A 24,129-nucleotide genomic window follows, 5' to 3' on the forward strand; every position below is an offset into this window, starting at 1 on the left:
CATTGTCCACAAGAAGGATTTCTAGGATTTCTCTCCTTTCATCTGTTAATTAGATATGATTCCAAAAATTAGTTTTTGGGGGAACTTGTAATTGAGGGACCAACCACTTTGCATTCTTTATCCTGTCTCCACACCATACTGGAGGCTAGAAATCAGATCTAATTATTTTCAGCCAATCTTCAATCATCTAAACTTTAGAATCTTAATTTTCAGAATAACCTGAGAGATCAATAAATGAAAACTTGTCCTCCCTCTGCTCTCTTCACACCATTAATACTAATGACTTGCAATAAGCTAAAATGTCGTATGGAGTCATCATCGCAAAGTGGACCATGTGGCAGAGAAAGGAGCAACTATATTGGACGTTACTGGGGACTCCACCCACCTTTAATTCCTTTAGATTTGGAGCAGTATTTGATAGGCTTTTATTGAATGTCAGTGGCCTTCAAATGTCATTAATTATATTTGAATAGTAAATCTATCATTACTTCCTGTCACCTGGAGGATACCAACCTTCTTTAATTACAATATTTCTTTCTAATGAAGCAAAATTGTCCTCATCTTCTATGCATAATTAAATAAATGAATGAATGAAATAAAAGAGATACCTTTGCCCCTGTGCCCACTTTTTTCCTGATGACAGGTGTCAAACCTTAACATCTTAAGAAACTCTTTGCATTGAAATCATTCTTTTTAGTCTTGTTCTAAAGTAATCCTCCAATCACCTTGTCATTTTCGAATTTCATTTGGATGTCTAAAGTTCCAACTAAAATGCAGGCTCTCACATGGTTGGTAGCTAATAAGGAGGTGAACACTAATGAACTGATAAAAATTGAAATGTTGTGTAAGGGCATCAATTCTGAGTTCAGTGTTTTTTGCTTAACTTGCATTCAAATAATTGAGCATTTTATTTTTCAGGTGATCTATAACTTCAGAATTATAGTTGAGATTATATTAGTCAGCCAATGTTTCTTGCACATCCCCACCACCCTTGAAGCGAGCTTGTGGACACCTTTGAGGGCTTTATTCATCACCTTCTGGATTATTTGGCTTGAGACACTTTTTAGGATAAACAAACACCTTCGTGGAATGCTTTTCATTTTTATGTTTCATTACGGAGAATTTCATTCAGCGTAATTTTACTGAATTGGAAGCAGCCACTACTAGAAGGAGAGACAGATTGAGAGGACTTCATCCTTGATGAGTTGTTTTAAATTTAATTTGATGGTTGCTCACGAGGCAACTGGTCCTATGGGAATAAGCAATGTCATTAGAGATTTGATGGCAATGTGATTAAAGCATTCTCCAAGCTAGCTGAACTAGTCAGTGAGGCTAAATCCTAGTTCAGGGGTTCACCGAGGCATTGACTTTGGGTTCTTGAAATATACATAAGGAGAAGATTCAACTGTTATTCTCTCAAGTATCCAAGAGGAAGACGGGGTCTTGGAAACAAAATGTTTATATTCATAGGATTCATTGATCTTACAAAGTATCAGGTGCTCGTTCTTCTGGAGACCTAGGTCTGCCCACAGGGCAGATCAACTGGCAAAGGAATGACCCTAAGCATCAGAGTCCTTTAGTGGGGGATTTTCTTTTAACCTAAGTCACCTTCTTCTGTATACCCCTTGGGTTTTAAATATATATATATATATATACATTGTTTGTTCTTCTGTTGGTTCACCTGAAAGACATCACATCCATCCTTTCTACATTTCTCTTTTAATATGATCTTGTTTTCTATAAAAATATTGTGTGTTGATAAAATTTGTTTCCTATATATACATTGTTCAAGAATCAAGTGGGTATTTCCTCGTAATTAGGTAACAATTTCTAAGTGAAAAGTTGACAAAATCTCACAAATGCACAAGACATTCTGAATATATTTGTAAAATATTTAGTTGCTTCTTCTATTAGCTGACCCTTTATTTTCTTCTTGATTTTTTAGTGTTGCTTGATTATAGTTAGCTTCCTGATTGTGTGTTCTTTTCTGTTCTTTTTCTGGTTGTATAGGTTTCAATATAAATTGTTGTGATTCCATATATCATGAGTAAGAGAAATAATCTTTTATCAGAGCTATGTTGGACATTTCTGAAAACACCAAGGTGAAGATTTCTAGAAGAACTAAGGAGAAAGGAACACAAAAGAGGATTGCAACAAGAATTTTTGTCGAAGGTGAAAATAGTTGTTCTCTAATTGGAATGCAATACAATGAAGCATGTACTTCGTTATTCTAGAATAAATGTAGCTCCTCCCACACACTTATTGAATCTTTAAAGGAGGAAATGGTAAAATACTTAATGGTTAAATCTATGAAGATCTACTAGAAGGCTAATAAGGAGTGCCCATGGTGCATGAGGCACTATGATGCACAAGGGATCATGGTGCACAGGCACGCAAAGGATCGTGGTGCATAAGGGACCGTGGCACACAAGGGGACCATGGCACATGAAGAACTCATGGCATAGAGTAAGAATTGAAAAGATCAAGTTCTATGGAACTAGAAATGGAGACAATGGATACTCATTTGATATTTCTTTACTCTAAACTTAAATTTCTAATGGGCGTGGTTCAAACAAGTTTCAAGGTCGAATATATTGAGTGATTGCTTCAATAGTGCCATATTAGAAGAATCATGTGCACTAGTAAATGCATGTGCAGCAAAGGTGTATATGGAGATGTTACCCAGTTTAGATGAGAACTTCAATGGGGATAGTGTAGTCTCAAGAAAGCTTTGTATGAACTTAAACAATCTACTGGAGGTTCATTTAGGAGATTCATTAAAACAATGGTGAAAATGTAGTATCAAAGTAAAGGAGATCACACGTTGTTTAGAAAGCATTCAACTAAAAGAAAAGTGACGACTTTGATAGCTTATGTTGATGACATCAGAGTAACTGAAACTGATTTGGAACAGTTGAGCAAGTTGAAGATCATCTTGCCAAAAAGTTTGAGATAAAAAGATCTTAGGAGATAAAAGTATTTCTTGGGAATTGAAGTGTTTCACTCAAAAAGTGGGATCTTCCTCTCACAACAGAAACTATCCTTGATCTATTCAAAGAAACAAGAATGTTTAGGTGTAAACCATCTGATACTCTTATTAATCAAAATCATTTTTTTTTTCTGATAGATAAAGAAGAATATATATTAAAAAGAGGCGCCAAATGAGCTACCCAAGGTATACAGGATAAATACACCCACCCCTAAGTAGCTCAAGCAAAAAAGAAGTTGCAAAACAGGAAGAACTACAACAACCCCACCCTCAACAAGAGCCCAATCAATCAATGAAACGAACTAGCATTGAAGGACCATCATTTACAAACATCTTAGTTTCCAACCAAAGAAAGCAAACAAAAGAGCCTTTTAGCCTTTGAATGGAAAGCACATCATCTCCAAAAGCAATTCTATTCCTTGCCTTCCAAACCATCCAAAAGATGCATGAGGGGTCTGCTCTCCAAACTTTCTTATGCTTTTTGCCCACAAATGAACCATAACAACCCAAAAATGTCTCTCTAAAAAGAACAAAGAGCATCTCCCATAAAACTCTTATCTTTACGCAATGGAAGAGGATGTGATCTATGGACTCTTCATTGACTTGGCAAAAATAACATCTATTCGCTAAGGACCATCCTCTTTTCTAAATTTCGTCCAAGGTTAAACCTTTTCCCCATGTTGCCTCTGTAGCAAAGAAGCTCACTTTAGGCTAAACCCACAAATTCCAAATGATTTTCATTGGAAAAGAAATTGAACTATCTAGCTCCAAGGCATTGTAAACAAACCGAACTATAAACTTGCCGTTCTTTGTCACTTTCCAAAGCACCTTGTTGTTCTCATCCCTATGTACTCTCTTCCCATGCAAACTCAACAAAAATCTATCCACATAATCCACCTCCCAATCATTGAAAGGTCTAGAAAAACAAGGGCTCCAGCTCCCCCCTACCATTTAGGAATTCCAAACAGCCTTCACCCATGCTTCCTTGGAAACAGCTAAAGCAAACAAAGAAAGGAAGGAGACACACAAAGGAGTGGCCCCACACCACTTATCCTTCCAAAATTTCACCCGCCACCCATTACCCAATAAGAAGGAAAGCCGACTAGTCACAAGGTCCTAATCCCTCCTTATTGTTTTCCACAACCTAACACCATACCCCTCCCTTACTTACCTAAAATACCACCCCCCTCTTTCTTCCCCATACTTTCCACTGATCACTTGATTCCAAAAGGCAACTCTCTAATTTGCAAAACATCAACTCCATTTGTAAATAAGAGCTTTATCGAGAGTAGAGAGACATTTAATGCCCCACCCTCATTCCTTTGGTCTAAACAAGCAGTCGTTCATCTTACTAAATGAGGTTTCTGCTCAAGAGCCCCACCTCTGTACAGAAAGTCCCTCCAAATTTGCTCTAACATGAATTTAACCATCCTTGGCATGCAAATCAAATACATGAAATAAATAGGCAAGCTAGACAGTGTTCAAATCAAGATAATTCTTCCTCCTTTGGAAATGTATTCTCTCTTTCATATGACCAACCTCTTGCGAAACCACTCCTCCACTCCATCTTAAGCTACCATGGACTTAAACGAAGCACCTAAAGGAAGCCCCAAATAAGAGGAAGGTAGACTTCACACCTTACAACCAAACTCTGAAGCCAACTTCTCTACATTATTCACTCTTTCCACTGGAATTAACTCGTTTTTATCCAAATTAATTCTCAACCTTGAAATGGCCTCAAGCCACATAAGCAACCAACATAAATAAGTTATCTGATCCTAAGAGACTTCACAAAATACAAGAGTGTCATCAACGAACAAAAAATGAGATAACTCACTTATTGATCAAAATCATAAAGGTAAAATATGATGTTGTTGATTGAGACACATGTCAAAAATTAGTGGAGAAGTTAATTTACTTATCTCATACAAGAGCAAATATAGCCTATGCAACTTGAGTTGTAAGTTAATTCATGCATTATCCAAAAGAGCTACATCTAGGAGCAATTCACAAGATCCTTAGATATCTAAAATCAATTCCAGGAAAGGGGATCATTTTTTGAAAAATTACAAGACTTAACTTGGAGGCTTATATAAATGTTCATTGGACATATCAATGGTCAACAGTAAGTCAACTTTAGGTTCTTACACTTTTTTATGGGGGGTTTTGCACAATTACATCTGTTTTTGAAAAAATTCTAAACAAATGGTAGCTACAAATCTATTTCCAAAAATATAGCACTTTATATTCATGTCAAAATCTTTTGAAAAATGATTTTAGCACAAACTTATAAATTGTGTTTATACTAAAATTGTGCTTAAAAAGAAGATTTTACGTTACAACTATTCACGTCAAATTCATCTTTTAAAAAAACAATTTCAATACAAATTTATAAATTGTGCTCATGCTAAAATCCCATTTTGAAAAAAATGATTTCTGTATGTAAAATTGTTTATTGAAAAGACGATCTTAAAAGTGTCGTATTTTTGTAATTACTTAAAAAAATCCAATTTTTTTTAAAAAAAAAATTCATATTTATTTAATTAGGTGGTTGGTATAAGTTGTTGACTTAAAACTTATTACTTATTTTTTACTTTAAGTATTAAGGTTGTTTGGTAAAGTTAACTTAAATTTTATTTTAAATCATCAAATTGGCATATTTACCATCGTTAATTTTAACTAAAATTTATATTTTCACTAATCTTAGGTAATAAATTTATTTGTTAAACATTCATATTTAAAGTATTGTAGAAACATGAGATAACTACAAAAATATTTACCATAAAAGATGAGTTGTGAATGTAAAGTCATAATCGTAAAATATATTTTTACTAAACATGGGTAAATGAGGTAAAAGACATTTGGGATTAAGAATAAGTTAGCCATTTTGACTTAATACTTAAAGTTATTTTTGACTTTAAGTTGTGATATTATTTTACCAAACATACTTAATCTATTTAATGACTTAAATTAAGTCATTAAGTCATATTAAGTTATTAAGTTGATTTACCAAACACCCTCTTAGTCATTTGTAGAAATGAAAACATATAGTGGCTAGATCTAGTATAGAGGCAAATTTTCAAGTGATGGCCCATAGAATAAGTGAGTTACTATGAGATTGAAAAAAAAAATTAGAGAGAGAGCATATAGTTTTTGTCAAGGATATGTTAATTATTTGCTTCTAAATGACTTTCAATTGATTTTTTTCTCATTATTATGTTATATTCAAGTACCATTCAAGATCATTTTTAGGCCAAGCCCCATATCAAAAGATTTAGGATATAAAGAATCAAACAGCTAGGCACACACCCACACTCAACACCCACACCGAAACCCATGCAACATTAGTGTTCATGTATGTTAAACATATTAGGATCCATGTTTAAGTAAATTTTCCATATTAGAGAATAATTGCTATGATTTCTTATCTCTCTCTCTCTCTCTTTGTGTGTGTGTGCGTATTTATTGAATTTATAGGTTTCTTTTTTTTTTTTGGTTGGCTAAACTAGCAAATGAGAAAAAGGATACAAAGTTCAATATCACATTTCAGCTTACTGAATTAATTTTAATACAAAACAAACCTCTGAACTGAATCCCCCATAAAGCATGCAGACACCAGATCCATTGTCATGCCTTAAGGCCAAGAGCTGTTTCCTCACATATGTGGAAAGTAATGATGTGTGCCTTCAAGGTAATAAGATATTGCCTAAGTTAGAACATCATGTACCACCTAAAGCTTGAATATTCAATCAATATATAGTACATGAATGTGCGTTCTTGGCTTTCTTTTTTACGACATGGATGACAGAAATAAAGATACCAACTTAACAAGGGGGAAGGTAACTCTGATATATACTGATGTTAAAAATGGATTATATTCCAAATTCCAGCACATCGAAAACCAAAAACATTGAAAGAAACTAGTGAACTCCTAAGAAAAGGAAGGAAACCAATTATATCAATCATAAAATAATATCCCAGTACATGCTGTAGCATCATTTCAACCAGCAAACAAGGATCATTAGTATCTTCAACAACGGAAATTCATGTATCTCAACTTTAGTAATATATAATTTTTTTAATGAAGAATCTTAGTACAACATAAATGATGGGCTTAAACAAAAATAAATACATTGGAGCCTTTTTGGAGACTAGGATCCTAAATCAGGAGGCAAATCTAGGTTACACAGATAGGTTTATTAATATCCAAGGCAAGTTTAATTGCCTTAGGACATGTAATATAAAGGAGAATGAATGTCCTTTGGAGTTCACTTCTGTAATTGTGGGAAAATGTTGTTGTTGAAGCCTATCTAAAGGTCACCATTGTGACGTAAATTATCTTAATTAAACATGTCCTCATCTATAATTAATGTACTTGAGGTACTTGTGAAAGATGGACTATTCTGAACAAACACATGAAGCAAAACAAATGTATTTGAAATTTCCAATATGGATCAAACTTTTTTAACTGGAGGTTGACTATAGCGTAAATCTATGGAATCAGAAACCTACATTACTATTGAGTTGAGTTATTCTATGTTGTCAGAGACATGCGACTTCAAGAGTTAAATTAATTTGTTCATTAGGGTGAGCAGAGTTACTTCTTGGTATGGCATGTCTCACAATTTTATCCAAAAATTTTCTGCAATAAAGCACATGGAAGTTTATAATAAACTTTAAACTTACACTATCTATATCTCTATCAGTGAGGCTTTAAGAGTGAAAGGAATTGATGATCTTGTATAAAAGATGGTTGACACAAAAGAAGACATTCTTTATTACATCAATTGAGAAAGAGTTGATAATAAGGTTATCATATCAAAGAAAATCTCTTTGGGCTTTTTGTTCTAAGGTTTTTAAGGGGATTCCCCTTAACGTGATACACCTTGATTGGTTAGCGGCGTGCAACTCCATTGGGTTGGCCTAACTTATAGCAGTTGTCTGTATCTACTTTGTATTTTCTCGCATTTGTTTCATTGTAGTTTTGTTTTTCTTTGGTGGGAGGATTCCTCATCCTTCTTTCCTTTTTATCAATATATGCCTTTGTCGTTTCCTATCAAAAAAAATATCAAAGAAAAATATCAAGCAACATTGACACTTCTGTATTTGTTACTAGTTCAAAAGCACTCATCTTATTATTGTTAAAAGTTTCCCCCTAAAGTAAATTCCAAGCACCAGCATCAGAACCAACAAGGCAATATAACTATCCATCATAAGACAGTAACATTTAGGGTAACAATCATGATATCCAATCAATAAAAAAAATTGTTAACTAACAAAAATCAGAGCAGATTGGTAATTGAAGTTCTTCTGAAAAAAATAAATAGTATTCAAGGGAAAGCTAAGTCATTACAGCGTAGTAATAGATAAAAATTTCCTCCAAATTAATAATGATAATTTACTTTTAAAAAATGTACTACAATCAAAATTTTAAACAGAAGTAATCAGCAGCAAAGTTATCGACCAACATTGTCAGCTAGGAAGTCCTGCCCTTTACTTTTTTTTTTTTCTTTTTCTCTTTTTTATATAGGTAAAAAAGGTATAAATACAAAAAGGAGGCGTCAATTGAGTATCCCAAAGTATACAAAAGTATATATCACCACAAGGCACAACCAACAAAAAGGAAGGGATGCAAAAATAGGAAGGGCTACAAAAAACATCTGCTCTCAACAAGAACCCAACCAATCAATGAAGCTAATTAAAGAAAAAGGACCATTGTCTATAAACAACTTAGTCCACAACCACAAATTACAAACAAAAGAGTTTTTTGGCCTTTAGTTTTAAAAAGCAATTTTGATCCTTTCCTTTGAAACAGTCCACAAGATGCACAAGGAGGCTGCCATCTAAATCTTCTAATGCTTTTTGCCCACAAAAGAACCATATTAGCCTAGAAGGGTATCTCCAATCAAAGAAGAGAGCACCCAAGACATGCCAAAAAGAGCAAAAAGCAACTGCCATATAACTCTTACCTTCACACAATGAACAAAGATGAGGTCAATGGATTCTTCTTCATTATAGCAAAAGAAACATTTGTTTGCTAAAGACCACCCCCTCCTCTGAATCTGATCCAAGGTTAAGGCCTTTCCCCATGTTGCCTCCCAAGCAAAGAAGCCCACCTTAGGCGACACCTAGGAGTTCCAAATGATGCTCGTCAGGAAAGAGTCTGAATTTCTGAGCTCCAAAGTGAAATAGAGGGTTTTGACTAAAAATTTCCCACTCTTTGTCTCTCATCAAAGCACCCTATCTTCTTCATCCCTATACACCCTCTACTCTTGAAATCTCAAAACAAAACACCCCGCACTTTCCACCTCCCAATCATTTAAGGGCCTAGAGAAGCAAGGAGTCTAGCCAACCAAAGAATTCCACACATCTGTCACCCACTCCTCTTAGCTAAGGCAAATGAAGAAGGGAAGGTAATACACAACGATTCATCTCCACACTATTTGTCCTTCCAAAACCTCACCCTTTGACCATTACCCATGAAAAAAGAAATTCTAATGCTCCAAATATCTCAATCCTTCCTTATGGTTTTCCATAACCTAACACCATACCCCTCCCTCACTTCACGAGAGCGCCAACCCCTTCTTCTTTCCCATACTTCCCACTAATAACTTACGTCCAAAGGGTCCCTCCTCCTTCATCGAAACGCCAATTCCATTTACAGAGAAGAGTCTTGTTAAGTGCTGAAAGACACTAACGCCCAAGCCCCCCTTCCTTTTATTTGAACAAACAATAATCCACCATACTAAATATGGCTTCCAACTGAGGACCCTGCCACCCATAGAAAATTCCTCTAAATCTACTCTAACCTCAATTTGATCGACTTAAGCATGCAAAACAAAGACATAAAGTATATAGGCACACGAGAAAGGGTGCTTCAAATAAGAGTAATGCCTCCTCCTTTTGAGATATAACGTCTTTTCCACAGGGCCAACCTTTTACAAAATCTCTCTTCCACCCCATCCCAAGTCGCCACAAATTTAAACGAGGCACCCAAACTCTAAGGCCCCAAGTAAGATTAACAAAGAGCATCCACCTGTCAACCGAACTCTAAGGCCACCTCTCCTAAGTTATCCACCCTTCCCACTAGAATAAGCTCGCTTTTATCCCAATTAATTCTCAAATTTGATATGGCCCCAAACCACATAAGCACCCAACTTAAATAAGTCAATTAATCCTATGAAGCCTCACAAAAAACAAGCATATCATCGACAAAAAACAAGTGAGAGATTTGTACCCTTACACCGCCTTTGCCCCCCATCTAATAGCCCAACCAAAAAATCCAATCTCAACCTTCTTAAGAAGGCAGCCAAGAGCCTCCATAGCAATCACATATAAGTAAGGCGAGAGGGGATCCCCCTACTTCAAACCCCTAGAGCTTTGAAAAACACCAATTAGGGTGCCATTGACAAGGACAAAAAACCTTAATTATAGAAATGAACCACATCATCCAACCAATCCTCTTCTCCTCAAAACCCGCATCCAAAATTTGTCTACCCCCCACAAAAAGCATTTTAGGACTTGGACACCACTTTTCCCACCACCTCCTTTACTCTATTGGCTAACACTTTAGCCAACAATTTATACAATCCACCCACTAGTCTAATGGGCTGAAAATCTCTAAGATCTTCAACTCCCCCTTTTTTGGAATTAAAAATAGAAAAAGTTGCATTCAAACTCTTTACAAATCTGCCTTACTCATGGAAGTCTATAAAAAAAAACCCAAAACCTTATCCTTCACAAAATCCCAACAAAACTTCCAAATAACATAGGAAAACCATCCGAACCTAGCACTTTGTTCCCTCTAAGGTCCAAAAAGGCGATAAATACCTCTTCCTTTGAGAACGGCTCCTTTAGCATTACAACATCCTAAGCTCCTAAACCCTCGAATGCAAGTCATTTATGTTGGGTCTCTAGTCCCTTGAATCAAACAACAAATTTTGAAAGGCTCAAAGCACCCCTGGGCTTTGCCCCCTCCACAGGGCCTCTAAACACCTGGGCCTCATTACTTGAAAAGATTTGCAAGGACTGGGCCTCAACCACTGCCTGTTGACCCAAAACCTTGTGCCCATACCCAGCCACACTCTGATCTCCCCTCAGGGACACCTCATCTGCGAGGTCTCTTCCACCTACAGTTGGACTCCCCCCAACACTGCCTTGCTCTGACACACTCACAGCCCCTTTTCAGTGCTGCCAGCTGCACAGTCTGCTCTCCCCTTTCTCCCTTCTGCAGAGAATGACACGCTATCAACTACAGACTGCACTAACATATATGTCTAACATATATAAATATGTAAACACACACACACACATATATATACATGTATAATATATATGGGGGTTATTCTGTTCTTCTATGATGCTATTGATTGAAATAACTAATATTTCACATACCGTGATATTGCAGATATAGTTATAGTGTTGAGTAATTTGAACCCATGTCGAATAGATGCTATACTTAGGAATGATGCGGTGCCATCCTCAAACAGCTCCTCAATGTCATTTCTTCTTTTAACAAAGTCAATATCAGCAATGGAGGCTGCCACCGTACCTGGAAATTTTATCATGAACCAACATAAACAATATAAGAAGTAAACATTAATTGTAAATGCGCACACACACACACACACATACACACATACACACACATATATATATAAACACAAACCTCCGCTAAAATAGGTCTTCTTCAACAACTTGGCAGCTTCTGCAGTATTGCAATATACAAAAAGAAAAATTAGGAAAAAGTTTGTTATTTCTCCTCAAAGTTTAATTTGACAGGATAAAAATAGAAGTTTTGGAGTTTTTTATTAATCAGATAACGTTCAATTAAACAAAAATAGAAAATGAAAAAAAGAAAAAAGAAAATTCTTCCAGATAATTGCATAGACAGAATATCGAACACAGAAAGTTTATGCACAGTTAATACTATAAATCACTTTAGAATGAATACTTGCATGTAATGAATAAAAAATTGTTTAATTGACTCTCGAGAATTATATGCCCATCAATTACTAATTGCATGTGCCCCACTCCAAGTGATTCTAGGATAACTATTAATTTAGTCATAAATATTTGCACAACAGGAATAAGATTCTTTCTTTAATAGGAATCCCAAAACATTGTAATAATAAAACAGGAACGAATTAAAAGGATGACAACCGAACCAGAGACAATAAGAAAGGGACAGAAGTAGAGCAATTTATAAAACATCCAACAAAGAGGCTTTGGGTTTAGAGAACACTAATCACTCAGCCCACACTGTTTTGTAAGAATTCCCTCAATTTCCATTTTTACCTTGTTTTTCCTAGAGAACAAGCATTAAAATTTAGTTTAAGGCCCCCTAGTCAAGGCATCATCCACTAAGCACCAGCTTTAGTGGGTCTCAGGTAATCACAGCACACTCCATACTAATGGGAATACCCTGAAACTCTGCAGTGACAGACAGTTGAAAAAGTAAGATAACATGCTTAATCCAAAGGAAGGTACATCCTTACCATAGGTCATCAATAGTCTTCCATCCATCGTCAAAAAAATCTAGCCATTCAGCTCAAGCCAAATCACCTAAAGAATAGATACCTCTCTTGCACACTAGCTTCCTGAGTTTCCTTGCAAGCCCATGGAAAGCTATCACTATCATGTCCACAATGTCTTTAAAAAAGCACAACATACTAGTTCATTCAAACACTCTATGTCGCAACCCAAAGGCAATTGACAATCCAACAATGGATGATTTGTCATCTCTCTACTGTCTTAGAAAACTCAAGATTAATGGCTTTATAAGGCCTCCTAAGTTCCTAACCAATATAAATGCTAAAAACCTTTTTATTTTTCTAACAATGGAGAGGCTTTGAATTCTCAGAGAACTTCAACCTTCCCTATAAATGACTTGAGGACATGTGGACAAAAGATGACTCTTTGAGAGATCATTATAGAAAGACTTAAAGGAGAAATTGGAGGGAATTAATGATCAGTGCATCTCGCATGGAAAATATTTATTAAAAAAAAAAATTGTAAACATGTAGCAAAAAAAAAAAAGCATGAGAGTGCCATGCAATACAAATAGATTCCACGGATCAAGGAAAAGGAAAAGCCAACAAACATCAAGAGAAGATTTTCCTTCAACATTCAATCAATTTGTAATATATTAGATCCTTCCCTTTCAAGGAAAATATGACTTAAAAATGAGACCTGAAACTCTGATTTATTTTGATGAAGTATCTATGACAAAGGGGCTACAAGCTTCAAGAAGAACAAAGCACTTACAAAAAATAAATAAAAAATAAAAATAAATAAGCTATCCTATTAAATAACTAAAACATTGTTAACTAATAGCACATCAAGAAGGGAACTCATGAGCTAACAGAATGGACAAGGAAGAATTCAATGTCATTCCTTGACTATATGTGGTGACATTCCTTTACTAATGTCATTCATATGCTCAAATTTATTTCCCTTCAAAAGAAAGGAAAATGCAATTTCAGGAGAGAAAAATAAAATGAACTCAGCCCATTATGCAATTAATTTATTATTAGGAAGAAAAAAAAAAAGGAAAGAGACTAGATTCTTTGTGGTAGTTGATTAGTCATAACACAGAGTATAAGAGGAACAGAACGTGAAATTTAGAGAATGTACTTTTGACACTACCATGAGATGATAATTTCAAAAATTTAGATTCTTTCAGAATCAGTTACTTACCACTTCGAACAATGAGGGCGCCAAGTCCTGTCGGATAACCAAATAGCTAAACAAAGACAATGTGAAGATGAAACACCAATACATAAAGGTAGAAAACTCTTATGTCCATGCTGGATGAAATGAAACTCTCTGCAAAAATCTACCTTATAGAATGAGATGACAACAAAATCTGCAGGATACTTTGACAAATCAGGTGGTTTTGTTGCACATCCTTTTGCAGCATCAATCAAGACCATCCAGCAACCCCTGTTTCCAAACATTGGGAGAAAAGATAAGTAAATTGTACTAATGGAAAGTAATGAGATTAATTTTGGCTGAGAAGCTAAAAGATCCATTTTTTTACATCACCATGATGATTTCACACCAAGGGCTCATGCCTCTCATGGTAATAAACCCTCTTCAGTTATTTTTTTCTCTTTAATATCCTGTTTCACTATATGTTAAGCCTCTACTTTCATCCAAAAGAAATTATAGAACATATCCTGCTGAAGAAGACCATGGTTAGAAATTTGAATCTAATACACTTGAAATCCTCAAAGATATAGACATTGTGAACAATCATGGAATTGTACTTCTTGTATTGATGGAGGAATTTACAATGAATATACATAGGGTTTACAGGGAAAACAATAAAAGAAAACAACCCTAGAATATATTGAATGTAGACACCATTACTCAACTATACAAACAAGGAAGGAATCCTTAATTTACAGCCCTAATATTAACACTGATTTACAGCCTAATTTATAGCTTGTATAAGCTGTAAATTTTAATCAATCAAGTTGTCAATCAATCACAATTAGTCAATCCATCAATCAATCAACACTCACTCCCAAGCTGGAGAATATATATTTTTCATTCCCAGTTTGCTTGTGATTTTCTGCAAAGAGTAACTAGTCAATCCTTTGGTTAGAATGTCAATTAATTGTCCTTTGTTGAAACTATGGAGTACAAATCCAGCCACTATCTAGTTTTTCCTTGATAAAGTGAGGGTCCACCTCCACATATTAAGTACGATCATGTTGAATGGAATTATGAGTTATATTGATTGTTAACTTGTTATCACAATACAACTTCACTCTTCCTTCCCATTTGACTTTAAGATCACTCAGAATAATCTGTAGCCACAACAACTCACATATTCCATGAGCCATTGACCTGAACTCGGCCTCTACACTTGATCTTGCAACAACTAATTGCTTCTTGCTTCTCAATGTCGCTAAATTCCCTCCTAATCTGTCCTATTTGCAAGAGGTTGGATAGGTTTTGTTTTCTTCTGAGTGGGATTCTTTTTTCTCTCAAAGTCTTCAAGAGGCGCTTCCTAGATGGACCACAGATCATAGCCTAATTTGTTTGGAAACTAATCCTTTAAAATGGGGTCTGACTCCTTTCAAGTTTGAGAATATGTGGTTACTCCATTTTGAGTTTAAGGAGAATTTTAGTGTTTGGTGGCAAGAGTGTATGGTTGAAGATTGGGAAGGTCACAAGTTCATGAGGAAATTAAAGTTTATTAAATCAAAGTTGAAATACTGGAATAAAGTGGCCTTTGGAGATTTAAGAGAGGAAAATTTTCATTCTTTCGGACTTAGGTAGAATTGATCTAATTGAACAAGAAGGGAATTTGAATCTTGATTTGTTATCAGAACGGACCTTAAGAAGAAGGGAGTAGAGGATTTGTTATTAAAGGAAGAGGTTCATTGGAGACAAAAATCTAGGGTCAAGTGGATAAAAGAAGGGGATTGCAATTCTAAGTTCTTTCATAGAATAGCCAATGGAAGGCGAAGTAGGAAGTTCATTAAGTCTTTGATCTCTGAGAAGGGGGTGACTTTAAGCAACATTGAGGTTATCTCAGAGGAGATTGTAAATTTCTTTGGGAAACTCTATTCCAAACCCGAAGGTGCTTCTTGGAGGGTTGAAGGGTTAGATTGGATCCCTATTTCTGGAGAGAGTGCGGTTTGGCTGGATAGGCCTTTTTCTGAAGAGGGGGTACAATTGGCAATTTTCCAATTGAATAAGAAAAAGGCCCCTGGTCCTGATGGTTTTACTATTGCAGTATATCAAGAGTGTTGGGATGTGATCAAAGAGGACCTCATGAGGGTGTTTCTAGAGTTCCACACCAATGGGATAATAAAACAAAGTACAAATGCGACCTTCATTGCTCTGGTGCCTAAGAAAAGCCAAACTTTTAAAATTTCAGATCATAAACCTATTAGCTTGGTTACAAGTTTATATAAGATAATTGTTAAGGTCTTATCAAAGCGTTTACGCAAAGTCCTCCATGAAACAATCTTTGGCTCTCAAGGAGCCTTTGTTGAAGGGAGACACATTCTGGATGCTGTGTTGATAGCCAATGAAGTGGTGGATGAGAAAAGAAGGTCAAGGGAGGAAGGGGTGGTCTTCAAAATCGATTTTGAGAAGGTCTATGATCATGCGGATTGGGGCTTTTTAGATCATGTGCTACAAAGAAAGGGATTGTTTGTCTTCATCAATTTTTGCAATCCTAGTCAATGGGAATGCAAAGGGTTGGGTTAAGGCCTCTAAAGGTTTGAGACAAGAAGACCCCCTTTCTCCTTTCCTTTTTACTTTAGTAGCTAATGTTCTAAGTAGGTTGATGATCAAAGCAGAGGAAACTAGGCTAACTGAGGGCTTCTTTGTGGGAAGGGACAGGACTAGAGTGTCTTTGCTACAGTTTGCAGATGACACCATCTTTTTCTCAAAAGCCTCTCTGGAACATCTTCAAAACCTCAAGATTATCCTTTTGGTTTTTGGGCAAGTATCAAGATTAAAAATCAACTTAGAAAAAAGCACCATTTCAGGTATTAATACAAGGCAGAAGTTGTTGTCTAGTTTGGCCTCGGTTTTTTATTGCGGAGTGTCACAATGGCCTTTGTCTTATTTAGGTCTTCCATTGAGAGGGAACCAAAAGACAATAGGTTTTTGGGATCCGTTGGTTGAGAGAATTTCGAGGAGGCTGGATGGTTGGAAAAAGACCTTTTTGTCTTTGGAGGGAGGATTACTTTAATTCAGTCAAGTCTATCTCACATCCCTAGCTACTTCCTCTCACTCTTCAAAATCCCAGTATCAATAGCCTCAAAGATTGAGAAGCTGTAAAGGGATTTTCTTTGGTCTGGGGCGGGGGAAGGGAAGAAAGATCATCTTATCAGATGAGATGTTGTTTGTAGGCCAAAGGAGTTGGGAGGTTTGGGTTTCCAGAAGACTTCTTTGAGAAATATTGCTCTCTTAGGGAAATGACTTTGGAGGTTCCCTAGAGAAAGGAATGGTCTTTGGCATAAGGTTATTGCGAGTATTTATCGGACACATCCTAATGGATGGGACGCCAACATGGTGGTTAGATGGTCACACAGATGTCCTTAGAAGCCTATTGCTCAAGTTTTCCAAGATTTCTCCCCTTTTGTCCGCTTAGTGGTAGGGAATGGGGAGAGAATTCATTTTTGGGAAGATCTTTGGTGGGGTAAACAAACTTTGTGCTCTCAATTTGCTAGTCTTTATAGAGTTATTTCTGTGAAAAACCCCACTGTCTCAAATGTCCTTGGCAATTCTTTTCCACTGTCTTGGAATTTTATTTTTCGTCGTAATCTTACTGATACAAAAATTGATCTACTTCAAAGAATCATGTCCTCCCTTAGTTCAGTGCTTTTCTCTCCTTCTTAGGCAAATTCAAGAGTTTGGTCTTTGTCATCATCAAGCTTGTTTTCAGTGAAATCTTTTTTCTTGGCCTTGTCAAAAGTCTCAAATCCTATCTTGTTCCTTCCAGCCAAGTTTTTGTGGAGTTCAAAAGCCCCCTCAAAGGTTAAGGCCCTCGTTTGGTTAGTAGTACATGGGAAAGTAAACACCAACGACAAGTTGCAATTGAAAAGACCCTACAAATCCCTCTGTCCTCAATAGTGCATTCTTTGCAAAGGAAATGGAGAATCGATCGACCACCTTTTTCTTCATTGTCCTGTTACCATTGGACTCTGGCACAAGCTGTTCAATCTAGCAAGGTTGGCTTGGGTCCTTCCAAGGAGTATTGTGGACATGATGGTTATTGCTTTTAAAGGTTTGGGGAATTCATTAAGAGGCAAGACACTTTGGCAAATCGCTTGCCTTACTTTGTTATGGATGGTGTAGCAAGAGAGAAACAATAGGATTTTCGAGGATAAGGGAAGAACAGAAAAGATGTTATGGAACTTGCTTCTTTTCTATTCCTCTCTTTGGGCCTCTTGTACTGCAGCTTTTAGCGGAGTTCCTCTTAGTGTTTTACAACTCAACTGGACTGCGGTTTGCATTTCAAAAGTTTGAGAGTGTTGGGGTTTTTCTTTGTATTTAGTTTTCTAAAGTTCGGTGTTTTCTCTTTTGTTCAGTTTTTGTTTTTGTGGGAAGGACCTCTCATCCTTCTCTTGTTTCTTCACTTTCTCCTGTATCTCTTCTTTCTCTTGTATCTTTTCTTCTTTTAATATATTTTTCTTCGTTTCTAATCAAAAAAAAAAAAAAAAAAAGTACAGAAACCAGAAATTAACCTCCTATCTACCCCTAATCCTCCCCAGTCTACATTAGTATATGCTTCTAAGGTCAATTCTCTATTTCTTCCAAAAAGAATTCCTTTCCTTAGAGTAACCTTCAAATAGCGTAGAATCTTATACAATGCCTTGAGATGGATCTCTCCAGGGGAATGCATGAATTGACTCACCACACTAACCGCATATGCAATATTTGGCCAAGTATGTGACAAATAGATTAGTTTACCAACTAAACATTGGTATTTCTCATGGTCTACTACAACATCCTCCTTGTCCTCCTTGTTCAATTGGAGTGTCAACTAGTTTGCAACTGAGCATCCTCATCTCTTTCAACAAATCAAGCATGTATTTTTGTTGTGAAATGAAGATTCCATTTTTTGAACAAGCTACTTCTATTCCAGAAAATACTCTAGTCTACTCAAGTCTTTTATTTCAAATTCTCCGACCAACCTTTTCTTGAGTAAGTCAATTTCTTCAATATCATCACATGTCACCATTATTTCATCCACATAAACAAAGCTGTTACCTTGCTACAAGGTGAGTGCTTGACAAAAAGTGTGTGGTCTCCCTGACTCTACAAAAGCTTCAAATTAATCATTTCATTGGTGAATTTCCTGAACCATGCTCTAAATGATTCTTGAAGTCCATATAATGCCTTTTTCAAATCTGCACACAAATTTCTATTCAAAACCATCATCAAATCCTAATGGAGCCTCCATAAATACTTCTTCCTCTAATTCACCATGCAGAAAAGCATTTTTACCATCAAATTGCTGCAAAGACCACCCATGGTTAACTACTAAGGGCAATAGCACATGAATGGTATTCATTCTTGCTAGTGGGGCAAAAATTTCCTAATAATCCACCACATAAGCATATGCATATCCTTCGGCTAATAGCCTAACGTTATATCTCTCGAAGGTTCCATCAAGATTTTAACCATAACTACCCATTTAGACTCAATTAATCTTTTTCCCTACAAAAGTTCAGCAATTTCCTATGTCCGATTTTTTTTTCAAGAGCCCTATTTTCTCATTCATGGCTTTCATCCAACTCTCATTCCTAAAAGCTTCTTAGGCTGTTTGAGGAATTTTAATAGGATTAAGTTGGGAAAGAAAGGATCCATGTGATGAGGGTAGTTTGTTAAAGGAAATGAAATTAGAGATGGGATGTTGGGTATATTTTTTACTTTTCCAACAGCCATAGGTAGGCTTTACTCAAAGAAGCCTCACTATTTTGCACACCTTTTTCTTGAATTTTAGATGAAGAATGAGTGGGATTTATTTCCATACCCATTATCAGTTCAGATTCTTGAACCTGCATTAGAATTACAATGAGATGTTTCCTTCTTGAGTAAACCTAGTGGCTTGGCTCCCAACTTTCTACCAGCTCCTTCATTTCCAAGTTCAAATACAAGCTATGATGGAGTCATTACAATTTCAAAAGGAATAGCAGTAGTTGAACTCAATGGAGGAGAACCAAAGACAGCAGGACTAGAGACAACGGTTGGACTCACAATTTAAAAGGACAAATCTTGAAGAAAAGGACTCAGATTCATCATATTCCTTATCCTCACCCGGTGACTCCACCAAAAAATAAGGATAGGGAAAGAAGAACTAATTTTCACTGAAAGTGACATCCATAGTTATGCAGAATTTCCTAGATTATGGATGATAGCATTTATATCCTTTCTTTGTGGGATAATGACCAACAAGCACACACTTCAGTACTCAGGGATCAATTTTACTATGGTGATGAGAATAAATGTGAACATATGAGACACACCTGAATATTTTAGGAGGAAGACGACCAAAAACACAAAACTCAGTGTAGAACTTTGATAAATTTTCCATTAGACTCTTATTTCCCAAAACTCTAGAAGGTAACCTAATGATCAAATGAGTTGCAGTCAAAACTGATTCTCCCCAGTGTGACTTAGGAACATTATATTGAAACAACAGTGCTCAAGTTACCTCTAGGAGAGACGTTTTTTTCGCTTTGCAATACCATTTTGCTGTGGAGAATAATTACACGAGGATTGGTGGATAATTCAAAACTTGATTAAAGTATTCTTTTCCCTTGTTGAACCTAATACTTTTGATTTGAACACCAAATTGAGTGTGAATCATTTTACGAAAAAAGGGCACACAATGATAACATCTGATTTAGTGGAGGTTTACTCGGTTCTTTTGGTCAAGTTTGTAAATCATGGGGAGGACTTCTCATCCTTCTCATGTTTTTTCTCTATCAATACAATTGTTCGTTTCTGATAAAAAAAAATGATAACATCTGATTTATGTTTCATGAGAAATAACCAAGTGACTCTAGAATAATCATCAATAAAGGAGTAAAACTATCGAGCTCCAAAAACATTAGGAATTCTTAAAGGACCACAAACATCAGTATTGATTAATTGAAAATGACCATATATTCATTTGAAGCCCTTCTAGTTCCTTAGCGCATTCAATTGTTTTCCTTGCAATCCAGTCCTAAAAAATACAATGGGATGGAAAAAAGGTTACATTGCAATTCTAGTCTTCAGTGAGTTGATGAATAGACAATAGATTGACCAGAAGCTTAGGACCATGTAAATTAGATTTTAGAGTAAGAGATGATATCAAGGAAACAGTTCTTGCCCAACCACGCCAGGTAATGTACCATCTGCCACTATGATTTTTTTATTTCCTAGACATGGGCTACAAGAAGCAAACTGGTGAAAAGAGTTGGTCATATGATCAGTAGAGCCTGAGTCAATTACCCAAAAATCAGAAAAAAGGTCTTTCGAAGCACTAAGGGCATAAGAGTTTGAGTCCTTATCTGAGCGAGCATATGAACATGAGGCACTAAGCTTTTCTAGAGAAGTTAAGAAGCTTCGAAGTCTTTCTATTTCTTCTTCACTCAGTCCTCCATCATCAGACCCTTTGGAATTTGAGGCTTCTTCATTGGAACTATCTTCTGATTTGATCGTTTGCTCTTGTCCTCCCTGTTGTCCAGCTTGCCCATTTCAGTTATCATTACCCTTCCCAGAGGATTGTGGTTTCCCATGAAGTCTCTAATAGTTCTCCTTCTTCTGTCTTGGCTTCTTGCAATAAGTACACCATACACCATCCTTGTTATTCTGTGGTCTACAGGTCTCATTCTGCCCATTTGTCTCTCCAGTAGCCACCCCATTATTATGTTGATTGGTATTTGGCTTGACTACAGCAAGAGTCGATCCTTCACTCAGTGAGGTTCCTAACTTAACTATTCTCCCACTAGCGTCTGCCTTTACAATTGAGACACATCACTAAGGGATGGAAGTGTTTCTTTTCCAAGAATCTGCACTCTAACTCTATCATATTCAACATTTAATCTAGCAAGAAATTAAAAAACTCCCTCCCTTTCAACAAACTTCAATTGTGTGACTACATCTTCACTACATTTTATCTTGAAATTTTGATAGTAATCCAACTCAAGCCACAATATTTTTAATGTATTATAGTACTCAATTGGAGACAGTACCTTGTTTCATGAATAAAACCTTTGTTTTAAATTCATAAATCTGAGCACCATCTTGTACCTTAGATTATGATTGCTTAATGGCCTTTAAGTCCCACCAATCCCTGGTTGTTCCAAAGCCAAAACATTATCACTGAATCCTCTTCATCCCATGAAGCAAACTTTGGGTATTCTAGGCTTGCTACTTGTCCAAATAAATGACATAGCTTCCCTCTTCATCTCTTTCCACGTTCATAACCACCATGGAGATGCCTCTCCGCCAATACTGCTCTCAGCTTGGCTTCAATGGCCAACCAGTCACAAACAGGCTTGGAGAAGACACAAATATGTGTCCCCTATGACCTCCAATAGTCTGAGACAAATCTCCCCTAAGATCTCTAATAGTCCCCCAATTTCTGATCTAATCCAGGTGTTCAGAGGAATGCCCATCAAAATTCAGCCTAAGGTAGCAGATGGGAGATCAATCAACTTATCATTAATAGCTCCTTTCCTTCAATTCTCGAAGAAAATTGTCTACAGATTCATTACTCATGGTATAGGAAGGAAAGCCAGCAAACTCCTTGGTCATGGATGCACAAATAGAAGTCAAGATTCAAACTCTGGCCTACATTTTATCCACCAGCCCATGCTTGTCCTTAAAATCCTAGTGTTCTATCCAATTATATCATCCAAACAGTGGCTAACACAGAGCACTTGAAAAGCATTTTATCATGATGCACCTGTCAAAATCCTCAAAGAATAACTTCCATATCTAAAAATTCCTCCATGGCCACTCAAACAGTCCAACTGATGCAAAATAACCACTGCAAAAGCTCTTTTTTTTTTATCAGAAACACAACATTTTCATTTAAAATGGATTAAAAGTACAAAAAAAGGATGAGAAGTCCCTCCCACAATTACAACATCTGATCAAAACAGAGGTAGAGAAGCCTTCTCCAAAAATACATTGGCAATGATCCTCTCTTCGCTAATTTTACCCTTTTGATCCACATATCGAAAACCACTACAAAATCTCAATAGAAACAAAGTATGGAAGAACAAATTATCAGTATGTTCCCCGCTAACCAAACATAAAACACAATCTATATAAATCGATGGCTTTATAAGGCCACCTATTATGTTATTGGTACCCAATAATTTTTTAACTACACCACGACATTGGGGAATTCAAAGGCATTTTGCTTTCCAAAACAGTTTGTCCAAACAGAACATGGATGAATCATCAACCGTGAAACTAGAAGAAGGATTTGGGTGAGAAGGCCCTTCTTATCCAAGGACCAACATCTCAAATTTAGAACAAAGTCAACCAAATAAGCAATTTCCAAGGACATTTCAAACAAAAAAGAAGAAAGGTCCATGATTTCATTAATAAAGTGCATAATAACAGTGAGGAACCCCTTGCCTATGCCCTCCAGAGTCCTTAACTAAACTTTAGCTTGCCCCATTGATCAACATTACTTAGTTAACAGACAACAGAAAACCACTAATCCATCTTTGCTATCCTATCTCAATCACTTTTCAATTTTTTTGGTAGGCAATGATATAATTTTATAAACAAGTGTCATAGAAACAGCGCAACAAGGAATACTGGATGCCTACAATGAGCATCAAAGAAACAACAAAAAAAGGCACAATGGAACAACCAAAATGAGAGAACAAAAAATAGCTCCCTCCCTTAATCAAAACCTAGCCAATCAATGAAATCAATTAAAGGCATTGTGCCTTCACCTATGTATAACTTTACCCACAAAAAGAGATAAGTAAGGAAAATGCTCTTTAGAAAATGGACAGACTGCTCCTTGTGCCCAAACAAACTATAACTTCTCTTTCCAAATTGTCCAAAAGATACATAAAAGAGCAGCTCTACAAACAAACCCTTTGTTACGCCTTTTACCGACAACCAATCCATGCCACCTTAACAGAGTCTCTCTCACTATGGCCAAAAACACCCAAGAACACCAAACAAAGAGAAGAATAACTTCCAAAGAACCCTTGCCTTGAAAAAATGAAGAAGAATGTAAACAATTGACTCTCCCTCAACTTTACATAGGAAGCATCTATTAACCAACATCTACCTTCTTCTCCAAAGTTGATCAAGAATCAAAACCTTTCTCCAACAAGCTTCCCACATAAAGAAACTTGCTTTAGATAGAGCCAATGGATTTCAAACAACCCTCACTGGAAAAGGAATTAAACTCCCCAACTCCAAGACAGCATAAAGAGACTTCCCTAAGAATGAATCATTCCTTGAATCCGTCCACACTACCCTGTCCTACTCTATTCACTACCTTACATTGTAGTCTAGAAAAAAATTGCCCCTACCATATCTAGCTCCCAATCATTAAGATTTCTAGAAAAACAGTTCCGATGACCCCTCTCCCCTATCTAGTCCTAATAATCCATGACCCAAGTCTCTTTGATAGT

At 36.3% G+C, this 24,129-nt stretch overlaps 1 protein-coding gene across 8 annotated transcripts in view; it reads right to left on the reverse strand.

The window, feature by feature from the left end:
* Positions 1–24,129, reverse strand: part of LOC100247369 (molybdenum cofactor sulfurase) — a 121,374-nt gene that overhangs the window by 81,621 nt on the left and 15,624 nt on the right. For all 8 annotated transcript variants that reach the window (XR_009465334.1, XM_059735667.1, XM_010646611.3 and 5 more), the window contains exons 7-11: positions 13,831–13,933; positions 13,688–13,733; positions 11,658–11,696; positions 11,384–11,540; positions 6,571–6,673 (exon numbers count right to left, since the gene is read on the reverse strand). Coding sequence is in view for 7 of the 8 variants with exons in the window: in XM_059735667.1 (XP_059591650.1) it covers positions 6,571–6,673; positions 11,384–11,540; positions 11,658–11,696; positions 13,688–13,733; positions 13,831–13,933 (448 nt within the window). In the remaining variant the exon portion in view is untranslated. The remainder of the gene's footprint in view (positions 1–6,570; positions 6,674–11,383; positions 11,541–11,657; positions 11,697–13,687; positions 13,734–13,830; positions 13,934–24,129) is intronic.

Source organism: Vitis vinifera, chromosome 19, assembly GCF_030704535.1.
Source record: "Vitis vinifera cultivar Pinot Noir 40024 chromosome 19, ASM3070453v1".
In the NCBI taxonomy this organism is placed as follows: domain Eukaryota; kingdom Viridiplantae; phylum Streptophyta; class Magnoliopsida; order Vitales; family Vitaceae; genus Vitis; species Vitis vinifera.